The sequence below is a fragment of the Desmodus rotundus genome, chromosome 10 (assembly GCF_022682495.2).
Source record: "Desmodus rotundus isolate HL8 chromosome 10, HLdesRot8A.1, whole genome shotgun sequence".
In the NCBI taxonomy this organism is placed as follows: Eukaryota; Metazoa; Chordata; class Mammalia; order Chiroptera; family Phyllostomidae; genus Desmodus; species Desmodus rotundus.
In genome coordinates this window covers 101,816,043-101,829,791 of record NC_071396.1, presented here as the reverse complement: position 1 = coordinate 101,829,791, position 13,749 = coordinate 101,816,043, and the positions used below count along the sequence as shown (strand labels likewise).

General features: G+C 45.7%; 1 protein-coding gene across 1 annotated transcript in view; it reads left to right on the top strand.

Moving 5' to 3' along the window:
- The first annotated feature begins 5,621 nt into the window (after positions 1–5,621).
- Positions 5,622–13,749, top strand: part of FECH (ferrochelatase) — a 32,976-nt gene continuing 24,848 nt past the window's right edge. The window contains exons 1-2 of the mRNA XM_024580515.4: positions 5,622–5,827; positions 10,961–11,090. Coding sequence (XP_024436283.2) covers positions 5,761–5,827; positions 10,961–11,090 — 197 coding nt within the window. The 5' untranslated portion in view covers positions 5,622–5,760. The remainder of the gene's footprint in view (positions 5,828–10,960; positions 11,091–13,749) is intronic.

The following is a 13,749-nucleotide window of genomic DNA, read 5'->3' as shown; positions in this document are numbered from 1 at the left end:
TGCTTCTCTCTCAAGTCAATGTTTCTTCCTCTCTCTCTAAAAGCAATGATGAAATGTCCTCAGGTGAGGATAAAAAATAAAAATTAGGTATGGGTCCTTGCTACATGTTTTTATACATTTTTTGGTGTTATTTTTGAACACATTACATTATATTCTGTTTTGTAATTAAGTGAAAAGATAGATGGAAGTGGGACATTCGTCATATATTTGGCCTGTGTTGTTACATAAGAAGTACTTGTAAGAATGTAAATGAGCTCTAATTGGATTCCAGTATCCAATTCATTTGATCTGAATTTAGGTGAAGGGGTTAAATTCAATTATCCTAAATTTTAATTGTGGAAATCAGTTGAGAGTTTTAAATACTGAGGGAGGGCGAGGGATTAGATGGGGTAAGGGAGTTGAGGTCACGGTGACATCGGGCCAAGGAACCGGGCCTGCTGCGCAGCAGACCTCACACAGGTGGGTGTTCGTTCCCTTCACTGTATGGTTGTCGTGATCCAGGGGTCACAGCCCTTTCCCTGTCCCCGCCGAGTGTCCCGCACACAGACAGCTGGTTCTGAGTCCCTGCTCTTGTGCCACTGTCCTCTCAATGGGCCTTTATTTCTCCACTCTTTCCTCCCTGGAAGCCATTCCTGGTGTGGCCCTTGAAGCTGACTGATGCTCGCACCCAAACCCCCTTCATCTCGAGTGCTTGTGTAGCAGACCTCCAAGTTCTAGAGGCAGATGGGAGGCTCATGCTGTAGCAATTCAAGCGACAGTAACCTGCAGCCATGGCCACATCATCTCAGTTTTCTCCATGGCGCTTCTTTGGGTTCATCTGGGTCTCTGTTCTTCCCGTTAGCGGCTTTCCTCAGCTGCCAGGTGGTGTAGGGTACCTGCTGAGAGTTCCAAATGGGAGATGAAAGTGCTCTAAGCGCGTGGGCAGGAGATGTGTACCTTTTGTTGGCTGGGTTCCCAGTTTCAATGTCCTTAGTTTAGGTCTTTATTCTTAGGCTGGTCAGACTCCAGACCCTTCCCATCTCTTTGGGGAGAAAAGGAGAAGAGGGCTGGGTCCCAGCACCTTCGGTAAGCTAGCCAGTTGTTTTCAGTGGTTCTCTGCTCTGAGCCGGGCCTGCTACCTTCAGTCCAGAGCCTTCTGTCTCCTCTCCAGGGCCCGGATGTCCAGTCTGCTGCTGGGTGGGTGGCGGGCGTGGGGGGCACACTTGCTCACTGCAGTGAGGAAAATAGGCAACCTGATCACTTTGACAGACTTTCAACCCATCTCATTCCAGCATCTCTTTCATCCCCAGTTCCAGAGGTGCCAGTATTCTGATACATTCCTGTATCAGAATGGCCAGCTTCGCACTCAGTTTTCTTGGGTCTGCTAAATTATGAATATTTATCCATCTCCCTTCCAGCTTCCCAAATGATGTTGCTGTGGTTCGCTTCCCTCCCCACCATACTTTTAAGTTTGTGGTTGAAAACACCACCACCACCATCATCACCAAAACCTTTACTGACATTTTGTGGGATTTGGGGAGAGAGTCAAAATACATTTATGTTTTAGAATCCCTGTCTTTACCCAAAGGTCTTTACCCTGTAGTTGAAGGCAAATCAAAAGGGAGTGGACATAAGCAAAGGAAAAAAAAAGTTCAATTATTAGCTGTTAGGAAGGACAAATTAGCAAGGAGAGAGATGAGTTCCTGGAAATTGTTTTGGAAAAAGATGAATGAATGAATGGCTGGCTTCAATCCTTTTTACATAGACGACTCCTAAAACTTTCTTTTGGATAGCTGTACCGGTCCTCCTGCAGCATGAAACACTCAGGTAAAAACCAAACAACAAGAAAATTACAGATTGTAGAGAGAGCACGGCCATGTTGACACCTTGATTTGGGACTTCAGAACTGGAAAACAATAATTTCTGTGGCCTTAAGCCACCTGGTTTGTGATATGTTATTCCAGCAGCCCTGGGAAACTAATACAAGTCTCAAATGTGCACCAGCCCTTGCTGGTTCCTCTGCTGCAAAGCCTCTCCAGAGGGCCTCCCTTACTCCCCACAGCTCCCTGCTCAAATGCCACCTTTGCAGCGAGGCCAGGTCCAACTGCACCACCGCAACTAGCCGTTCCTGCCTCTCTGCATTCTTCGGCCTCTTTTATTTTTACCCATGGTTCCTGGCCATACTTGACTCTATACTGCACATCTTTTGTTTACTGCCTGCGTGGCCTTCTAGAATGTAAGGGTCATGAAAGTAGAGACAGCGTAAGGTCTTGGCTGTAGGCCAGTGCCTACCATGTGCCTGGCCTAGGTAGACACTCCATACACTCTGTATTTGTATCTTAAATGAATGAGCTGCTTGAGAGTCTGGTTTACTTCTTAATTTTGTAGTCTTTGAGTTGATTTGCTCATAGTAGACGTTCAGTAAATGGGTGCAGATGCACCTTAATAAACCTTCGCCACTGGTGGGCTTAAAGGCTCTGCAGGGTTAAGGAGTCAACATGCGTGTCACAGCGGCCTGGGTTGGATGGCCTCTTTGCTGTAAAACAATTGTGGGGCAATCGATCAGATTTCTCTGAGTAATCATCTGTTTGCCTCACCCAACCGCTGTGTCTCTTGCCTCGAACACCACCCCCACTTGCCTGCTGTTTTTCTGATTAAGGAAACAGAATTGAGTAATCTAAATTTAGTTTGTGTAGCTCAGAGGTGCCAATCACGGCAAATAATGAATTAAGCGATTCCCCCCCTTCCCTGAAGCACTGAGCTGAAACAAACAAATTCATTTCATTTAGGACCACAGGCTGAACTGGCAGTTCTGTCTGTGATGGGAGAGTGCTCTCTTCGCTAATGAAGTCACCGGCTCCCGCAAACCTCCCGCAGGGAGGGGGCCGCTTATCTGTGCTGGCCCAGAGGCTGCTTTTGGCCCTCTGTTTGTGAAGAAGCAGTATCTAATTTTGTTACAAATGTGTAAGCCAGAAAAAAATGCATTTATATAACATATATAAATAAAATGCACAGATACATATGAATCTCATATTAGTTTTGTAAATGTCTTTAGCCTTTCAAGGGCCTTTCTAGTCTCCTTAGTAAACCCATACTTAGAATTTGCAATTTCTGGGTTAAGGGCTGTTTTCTAATGAGTTGTGAAAAGAACCGATACAAAGCACATTTTATTGGCTTTTATTTCCTAAGAACATAAAAAATGTACTTGTTGGAAAGCTGTTGTATTTGATGTTTGTAAGAAATAAGTCACAGATTAGAAATACCAATTGTTATAGTACTTTCTGTTGGAAAAAAATAATGAAGTTCTATTTCCATTTATAATCTCTGAGTATATGTGTACAAGGAGGCTTTATTTATTTATGGCATGTATTTGGAATTTGTGTAAAACTTCTCTTTCTGCATAGCGGTTCATCTGCTATGTTGCTTGTATCAGTACTTCATTCCTTTTTTTCTTTTTTAATTTTATTTTTCAATTACAGTTTATATTCAATATTATTTTGCATTAGTTTCAGCTGTACAGCATAGTAGTCAGACAACCATATTCTTTACAGAGTGTTCTCATCGATATTTCCAGCACCCGCCTAGCACACTCTACGCAGTTATTACACTATTATTGACTATATTCCCCATGCTGTACTTTACATCCCCAAGAACCAGGAGGTTTTATACATGAGGAATTTTGACTCAGTTTTTTAAGTCAGTAACAATGAAAATACAAGAGGTGAATAAAATGTATGAAATGTTGCTAATTCATTTTGAAGATGTTATTATATTGATATATTTAATAAAGTATTTTTGCCAGCTCCTTCCTCCTTTCTGGGCAGATACAAATTTAACCCCTCCCAGCTGTCAGTGATGTGAGACTTGGCACCTTTATGCCTTGTCACTAATCATCAGCATTAGCCTGGGAGGGGCCAGAAGACCCCTGGTTATCTCCACCCAGCATGAGGGGGCACAGCACCCAGGCTTGGAGGGGTGACTTATCCAGCACTCCCAGAGGTCGCTGAGAAGAGCCTTGTAGCCCAGACATCTGAAACCTTTGGCCTTTTCTAGTTCTCTGGCCTTGTCTACTTTTTCCAGCCCACTACTTCAGAATGTTGAGTGTTTTTGGTGTAGTTTATCTAAAAGAAATAGATTTAGGTTCTAGGTAGAGAAGTATATTATCTATAAAGATCACCTTCTTAATGTTTGTTATGAGAGTAGAGTTAGCAAAATGCATATGTAGGAAAGCAGTTTGATGTCGGAGCAAGTTTTACTGTGTTTTTCAAGAACCATCTCTTGGCCCTGTTTGGTGTGGCTCAGTGGGTTGGGTGTCTCTGGTTCAATTCCTGGTCAGGACTGGCCTATACTGGGTTGTAGGCCAGGCCCTGGTTGGGGGCTTACAAGAGGCAACCGATTGATGTTTCTCTCCCTCTCTTTCTCCCTCCTTTTCCCTGTCTCAAATAAATAAATAAAAATCTTTTTTAAAAAAAGAAACATCTCTTGCTTAGATTTGAAGATCACGCAGGTAACATGAAAGGCAATCCCTTTAATTAGGCATTTTACATCGGGTTCATAACCATAGGATGGCTAACTTCAATAATAAATAAACTAAGTCAGTCAAGAGCACAAGTTTTAGCTACAGGAAATTGGCTTTCAACCCAATCCAGACTTCTTCTTCATGGACTGTGGCACATGGCTTGCCCTTTTACTTTGCCCAAATGTTAGGGAGGACTTCTCTGACCCATCTATTTCAAATTACATTAGCTTCCCCTCCCCCATCTCCCTTATGTTGCTTAATTTTTCGTTCTAATACCAGCACCCGAAGAGTACATATTCTGATTATTTTGTCCTTCCCCTAACCCCAACGTAAATAAACCGCGGCTGTTCTGTTCACTGCTGTTTCCCCAGCGCACACAATAGATGCTCAGTACTTGTTCAATGAGCGAACGATGCCTGAGACTTTTCTGTTGTAAGGGTTGGTCCTGTTCTCCACGATGTGCTGAACATCTGGGCAGGTCAGGGGCGCTGAGGTGTGGGAATAAGGGATGGCTAGAAATGAGGGAGGTGCCGGTGCCCTGCGTGGACACCATTCCCGTAAGAAATGCCCTCGCTACACTCGCTTTCACTTCTAATGCTCTCATGTTAGCAGTGTGATGTTTGCGTTCTGGTCTCACCTGTCAAACTCTGCTACACAGACACTACAGAGAAACTGAATAATTATTGTCTCCAGTATAAAATAATTCCTTTTCCTATTCTGGAAAAAAGCAAAACAAACAAAATCAGTTCGGCACAGTTGTGTTGTAATTAAGCAAGCAAACTGGAGAACTGAGCCCAAGTCCTTAATATCTAAGTAATAGTAAGGGAAAATATCTAGAAGTCCTTTGCTGAGCTGTGGCGGCGGTTCCTGCCTCAGGCGGGTTGGCACAGGCAACCAGGGCATTCGTTCAGGGCGACACGGGCTGTGTTGGGATTTTAATGCACGGATCTGTTTCGGTGGCGGGGAGGGGCCACTAGCATAGCCAGGGGCCACTAGCATAGTGAAGGACCCTGTCTGACCCTGGGGGCGGCACTGGACCGGGGCGGGCTCCCTGAGAGGGGCGTGTCTTTGCCTGGCCCCGCCCCAAGCCCCAGCAGCGAATGATTGGCCGCGCAATGGGGTCGCGTATGGGACCACGCCGGAGATAAGGATTCACTGGTGACTGTGGGGGCGCTCTGCGGCTAGGAGCCCTCGGGACCCCAGCTGAACGCGCCGCTGCAGCAGGAATCCAGGTCCGGGCGGAGGCTGCTCCTGCCCCGGGAATGTTTTCATTCAGCATAAACATGGCTGCGGCCCTGCGAACTGCGGGCTCGGTGCTCCGCGATCGAAGTAAGTTGGGCTGTCGCTGCAGTCGCCGACGCCAGGGTCCCTGCGACGGAGGGGACAGAGGGCAGCTCCTTTCCCCAACCCCCAGCCCCCAGGCCCCGGCCTGGGTGCTTCCGGGAGCGGCGGCTTACTGCCCAGAAAGTTGCGCCTGGTGGGACGAGGACAGAGAAGGGACTGGAAAGGGACCCTTCCCGGGGAGGGTCGAGAGTGGGGATGTTGGTCACCTGAGGGCCCTGGGAGGCCGCGGGGAGGGTCATGCTGTCCCACCCTGTCAGCTGGACGGCCGTCAGCAATGGCTGTATTTCTCAGAGTCTTAGTTCTTATCTGCAAAGTCAGAATAACGATAGGCACAGGGTTGTTGTGAGGATTACGGAGGGACGATGTGTTAATTAAGGGCCTGCCGCAAGGACTGTAATGAAGGCATTGACCGCCGAGCTCAAAAGCGTCAGGAGGCTTTGGTTAGAAGTAAATATGACAGAGACTCACCTAAGGATCTTAGAGTTTGCACAGGTGAAACACAACTAGGCAATACTCAGAGTGTTCCGAAGGAGAAAGAAGTCTGAGAGTTTTATAGTAAAAGCACGATTGGAAAAAAAAAAAAAATCAGTCCTGTATTCTTAGCGGGTGGATTGGCTTAAGATGGGAATCATCCAGATGTCCAGTGCTCTGAATAATGCAACCTCTTCTTCCTGGGGTCATTCTGATGGTTCACTGAAGGTTCGATGTGTGTCCAGACATTGACGCATAAGGGACTAATGGGCATCCAGCTAGTGACACAGGATTGGGAAGTTCAGAGATTTAAGTTTCCAAGCTAATTAAGGCAATAATAGAATTGTTTCCTTATGCCTCAGCTTACTTTCTTTTAATAACTTAGCAGCTTGACTGTAGTGACTCCATTTTATTTCTTCACTCTTATTCTTCAACTCATCATTATCACCATAGGCATCTACCCTTGACTTGCTTCCCTGGTGGTGGAGGGAAAGTACTGGGAGACAGAAGGTCTGATCTTTAAACAGGAGGAAGCACAGTGGCAGTAAGGGGGCTGAACGAAGTATCAAGTTAATCTTTTCTCTCATTGACCCTTCTTGTGGCAAATAAAGCCTGACAGTCTGTAGATGGAGGCCATGGAACAACAGGAGAAATTTTAAATGATGTGTTGTTCAGGTTATAAGTAACTAAGTGGAAGGATTCAGAATCTGTAACAAGTAGATTTGACATCCAATTGTATTACTAACCCTGATTTTAGGATGTAGTTAGAATACTTTAATCATCTTGTGTTATGTGTTAATCATCTTGGAATGAAGGATTTAGTATTATCTGGTTAGAAAAAAATTGAATAGTACTTCTGGAAACAAATCTGAAGGCAAGAGTGGAAAAACAAACTTTTACATTCTATGTCTTTAGCATATGGCTCCCTGGGGTGTACCACCTGCCAAATATATATATAAAAATAATGTATCTATCTCTCTATATAATTAGAAAGTTGGTAGAATAATGAATTATTGTTTTTCTTTGTGACTTTCTCTTTACAAATTTTCTACATGAGCATGTATGTCTTTAGTAGTTAGAAGAAAAAAAACTAGAATAAAGAGTTATCAGTGTTCAACGACATTAGAAAATGACATTAGAAGATTTTGGCTCCATACCAGAAAATAATAATTACTTTTTTGAAGCTTCCCTTCCCCAAGTGCTTATCAATAGTCACAATATAGAACCTTATTTCTGTTAGTTATTTAAATGATACACACAGGATCCGGCAGAAGTAAGGCCTGCTTGGGTGGGGCTGGTAGGGTAATAATATGGGTGTAATAATTTATAGTTTTCATATGAACATTTCACCTAAAATGTCATATGGTGTGCTTGAGTGTGATATGTTACAGAATGACATACTTATGATTTTGTAATAAAAGAATTTATAATAAAAGAGGGGCGTTATTTGTGCTGGACCCTGTATTTTAATAAGTCCCTTTTGAAATAATCCTCAACTCCTATGTAGTAGAAAGGGATTGCTTTTTAGCTATGAGCCGAGTATATTGAAGTACTTGTGTACCTTGCTTTTTCTGTTCTCTTCTACCCTACCCTCAATCATTAAAAAATTAAATATCATTAAATAATTTAAAATCATTAAAATAATATTAAATAATTTGATTTTAGAGAACCAGTTGATAGCTCTGAACTTCTTTAAATCACAGGTTTAGTTTGGCATGTTTCACCTGTTGAGTTTGTCCAAGAGTAATAAAGTATTTTTTTTCTTCCATCATCTTTTCTGCACATCCCTCGGTTTTACAGCCTTTATTGTGTGTAGCTCTTCCAAAGGTAGACCAGTTGTCCATGTCAAGAGTAGAATTACCTGGTCTTAGTTTATACATGGGCAGTTACCTACTATTGAGTAGAGCAGGTCCTCAAAGAACATTGTTTTGGCCATCATTTTGTTATAACATCGATGAGATGCCTCGGGGAGCTAATTCTTGTTTATATCAATTAGCCTATGGTAAAATTGGTTTCATTGTATGTTGTTTTACTTAAAGTCATAGAACCTATTGATGACGTTCAGTGAGGACTTACTGTATTCTCACCTCTTCTTAAACCACATGCGGTCTGCTGGGTACTGTTGTTGGGGCTGGACATAGACTTTTTTTCCCTAATCTTCACAAGAGCTCTGCAGCACTGACCTTATCACCCTTTTACAGACGAGAAAAGTGAGACGTGGAGTAGCTCGGTGTGGTGCCCACGCAGTGCCACGTGGTTTGTTGGCCCTCTCAGGGGTCTCTGCTCAGACCCGTCCGGTTCCAGGACATGCACTCTCCGTACCACACAGTGCTGCTTGGGCCTTGGGTTGCTCTTCAGCTGTGGCTGAGTCTCAGCTGGCCCTCTGAATGGTTACTTCAAACTCCGTTTGCTAGATGAACACTAATCTTTTGGTAGGAGACACTCATTGTTTTTCTAGACTCTTCAGATGATTGGGGGAGAGGTGTGTCTTAGAGAAATCTTTGGGAGGTGAGTGTAGTAACTCTAAATCCTGAGCAGACAGGGTCCATGATTAGTAACCTCACCCTCCTCTGAGAATTCATTCAACCGCAGAGAAGAGAATTTTGTAAGCAGAGGGCATGCAATAGTTCGGCAGTTTGGGTAGCTACCTGCTGTCAAATTGTTCTGGGTACCAGCCGGAGACTCTCATCTCACCCTTACCCCTTTTTCAGGTTCACAGAGGGAATTTTATTTTATTACCAGCAGTCATAATATGGGGTGCCAAAGTTCTGTTCCCATACTCCATGGGATCTGAGGTTGTCTCACACATGTAAGGAATTGCAGACATTGTGGCTTGATTGAGAATCTGGTTAGAGGTCATCATGCAGTTCAGACTGAACGTCTCTAAAACAAGGAGATGTGGGTTGACTTGATCATTTGAGCAGAACTGAACTTCTTCATGTCAGTCTTGGCACTTCCACTTCGGGCTAGGATTACTTGGCACAAGCTCCTGTAATTGGCTCTGTTGGGAATGGGCACAGTATGGATAGCTGGAAATCTAAGTGGCCTGGAAATGCCATTGTCCTGTATTTTGTGGGCATTTTGGGTGATAAAAATCAGCAGGTGTCGTCCCTGTGCTCTAGACACTTACAGATGAAACTAATGCCAGCATTAATCACCCGTGGCAGATCCTGTGCAGAATGCATTACTGATCGTGTCTGCTGTACCCCTCACAAGGAACAGTGTGTCATCTTCTTACACGGGGTGGGGGCGGGGACGGAAAACTAAGGCTCAGAAATGTTATAGCCCGATCCCAGTCACATTACTAAATGAGTGGCAGAACTGGATTCTGAGTCTGATCTGCCGGTCACTGGCCCAAGTTCCTTACTTGAACAGTTACCAGGACACCTTGGACAGTGACCAGGTGACATAGGACACCTATGACTCATAGGAGGAGGAAGGAAGGAGCCTGACCTCCAGCTGGCCTCAAATCTGTTGGTTTGGGAATATGGATGGGAGGTCAAGTGTGCAGTGTGGGGCTGCAACTGAGCGTAGCCCATGGACTCCTCAATTCAGGTGGCCTCCCCAGGCCCACCACTAACTCTTGTGGGGCCTAGAGCAAAAGTGCAAATGGAGAGCCGTATATCCTCTGGGGGACAGTAAGCTAACTAACTGTGAAATATTTTCTATTTTCCCACACTGATAAATAGACCTTCATAACGACCTGGAAGGGTGCAATCTCGAACTCTTCAGAGTTCCTGCAGACTGTGGAGGCCTTGGGAGACTTGCGTCTGGCCTGCAGGCTTCCCTGCCTTCTTCCCACTGCCAGTGCAGCCACCTGTGTGGACTCTCCCGTTTGTGCTCAAGCTCCATTTTCACCCCTGCAAACAGCCACTCGTTGGGTACCCTTTGGGGCAAGAATGGCATACACTGGTGGCATGCTCAGCCCTCAGGAAGATGGATCCAGGAAAGAAGCCTGTGCAGACCCTGGAAGTGGGTGTGGAGCTTTGGAGGCAGGGAATTCTGGGGTCCTGGGGCCCTGGCCAGGAATGCAGGGTTTGACCTCTGGGGGCCACAATTCCTTGGCCCTGCAGACTGCATACCCCATGGGATGGGGCACAGCTGGGGGAGTGCCAGAGTGGGCCTCTGAAGGAGAGGCTCCCCCTTGTCAGGGTCCAGCGGCCACCCTGGGGCCCTCAGCACTGCTGCTCTGTTGAAGAAGGTGCGCAGGCCGATGGGAGATCTGCACGACTGCTGGAAACCCGGCCTGGCTTCCACTCTTCCAGCCAGGGGCTCTTGCCCTTTCCGCAGGCTTCTCACCTTTCATCTGAGCAGCACGCGGGCATCCATCACTTTCATGAGGTGCAGTGATTCTCACGAGGCTCCTGTCACATCCGCGGCCAAGGCAGGGAGGGGAGGTGTGAGGTTTCTAAAGAGGCTCTGGGCAGGCCCCGCTAAGCCATCCTAGGGGGCACCACCACGTCCCCTCAGAGAGGCCTTAAGCACCTCCATCCACCTGCAGAGAAGTTGGGGGTAAGGGAGGCAGGGGTCTCACCTCTGCCATAGCATCTCCTTGGAGTTTAAATCCAGGAATTCTGCTCTGAGGACCACTGCAGAAGAAATTACTTTCCAGTTGGATTTCATGTTCCCACTTTCATTTTGTCACAGTGGTGCCTGGCGGCTCGAGGGCCCATCAGCCGTGGAGGTGCCAGTCGGGTGCAGCAGCCACAGCGGCAGCCGCCACAGAAACAGCCCAACGTGCCAGAAGCCCAAAACCTCAAGTTCAGCCGGGGAAGAGGTATGCGTCCAGTCCAAGGTGCCAGTAAGGATGTCTCTTGACTGATGCAAGCACCAGTCCAGACGAGTGCCCGGGAGGAGGGGCTGGGACAGTCTGGTACAGGGAGCAGGATGTCGTTTTTGCGGCTTCCTTTCAATAGCGGTTAAACTGTTCAACAGCCTTCACCACCCCGCCTCCTGCGTAGGGCTTTCAAAGTTTTTTTAAAAATTTTTACAGATTTTTGAATCGTTAGTTAATTGATTGATTTTCTAGCTTTGTTGAGGGACAATTGACAAATATAAAAATCCCACAGGCTTTTGTTAAAGGACACAGAGTTGACTACAAGCAGTCCGCAAATCATGTGGGAATTTAGTTCTGGGACATGTCACATAACACAAGTTGTATGTGTGCTGGAAATGTATTCATGAACCTAGCATAATTACACCTATGAAACGTGTGTCCCACGCAGGGTAAAGAATAACGGATCTGCCAAGAATTCCTGTAGCGAACTCTACCATTGCTTTGCATCTGTTAACACAGTGACCGTGACTGCAGATGACGTAATATGACTGATAATTTATTGAAGAAATAAATACATGTTTCATACCTCGCCCCTGTGTTTGCGGGTGGCCGTCGGCAGGCCTGCCGTTGTTGCTGGGTGTCCTCGTCCGTGACAGGAGCCACGGCTGTTCTCGAGTCTTCCCCTGGTAGGGAGGCAGCGGAGGACTGAAGACAGTTCCTTGAATGAGAGCGCGGATGGAGCACTGCGCTCCCACCCTCAGCACAGGGAAAGAAACAGCGATGAACTGTTTACCCCCGATCTCTCTGGTAGACCAGGTGTCCTATGAAAGTTACACGGCTATAAAAGTACAATAGTCTCACTGCGTGTTCACTATTTTTCATTGTGTGAACAGGGGCACGTTGATTGAGTACTAAGTAGACAGGTTTGTAGGGCATAGGCCATAGGGCCGGGGCCCCAAATCACCTCCTTTCACTTCCTCGATTCCGCGATGATTGACTCAGGTGCAGAGGACAGGACGCACAGACACGGGCTCTGTCCGGGCGTGCTGAGCAGGGCACCACCCTGCCTCGTGCCCCAGGGCCCCTCTCCTACCCTCAGCCGCAGTGCCAAGTGCTCTAAGTCCTTTGGGTGTGTGGTGTAACCTGAAGAACCGATTCCATGTGGAAAAAATTTTGTTCTCTTATTACTTCAGTGGCAAAAGTCAACAATAGAAATAGCCTTAATATTAAATTATTAGCATTTAATAAAAATCTTTAAAAAATAGATATTCTTGATCAAGCATAGTGTAGGTGAATGAGGTAGAAATGTAAATTCGCAGACTAAATTTATATAATATCAATATGATATTAAATTACTTTATATCATATTTACACAAAAGAAACAGGTTTATTTTAGGAAATACAGACAGGCAAAAAAAAAAAATTAAAGCAGTAATCTCATCATCCAGTATTTGTCTCTGTATCTGCATTTATTTATAGTCACTCAGTGTATGTATGTTTACCAAAATGTGCCGATACTGCGCATATTAGTTTTGTGACTTCCTCCTTTTATTTAATAATATGTCACCATATAAATGTAAGCATTGTACATTGTTTTAATAATGTAAGGGTGGTGAATCATAATTTGTTTGTCCGGTCCTATATTATGGGGCCTGTAGATTATTTCTAGTGTTTGGACATTGGAAAGGATGAAATCGTGAGTGTCTTAGTGGATTTTCTGGTGCCAGACCCTGGGACGGCATCGCGCTGCCTGGACTAGACTAGCGTCGACAAGACCGGCTGAGACACTCGCCCAGACCAGGGGCAGCTAGCTTGTCTGTAAGGACTGGAGAGTACATTTTTTAGACTTTGTGGGCCATTTGGTCTCTTTTGTTGCTGCTCAGCTCTGTTGTCGTTATGTGAGAGCAGCCACAGATGATACGTCAGTGAGCTGTGTTCTAATAAAGCTTTATTTAAAAAACAAGCGTGGGGCAGCTGGCCAGTTTGGCGCGTGGGTTGTGGTTTGCCAAACCCTGCTCTAGAGGCAGCGCAGACCCTCCGGCCCGTCGCACCCTGCAGGCTGACCGCAGAGTGTAGGGTAGGATTCTAAGTACTGATGGGCTAAGTTTCTGTGAGGTGCCATTCATAGTTCAAAGGGAAAAAACTCATATTTTGAGAGTCTTAGAATATACAAATGGCAAATCATTGACACCTTTCAAAGTGAGAAGTTTGAAATATGTTTTGCTGCCTGCACTTTTCCGTTCAAACAAAGGGACGCTCGCTGGCTATTCAGACTTTGGTCTCAGATGTGCTCTGCCTGGAGGGGCAGAGGGACAGAGACCCTCGACAAAAGCTTTGTACTTCACGTTCTGGAAAGGGGTGTCAGATTAGGGCTTACTAATGCACCGTTTGTCATGCACAACACAGTTTTGAATTAAGTGCATGTGTATTAGGTATTTTCATCTCTCTCTTGCGTAAGATCAACACGCTTTGCAAAACACGGGTGTGCAGGGCAGGGTAGCGTCCCATTTAAAGCCACTCTTGTCCGGAGCTCAGGTGTAGATGAAAACCCGCTCTGATTCCCATTTGCCCATCGACACCCTCTGGGGCTTAGGTAGGTCTCCTCGCCTGGGGTTTCTTAGCCACTAATCTGTTAACTGGCAGCAATCCATGGAAAGAT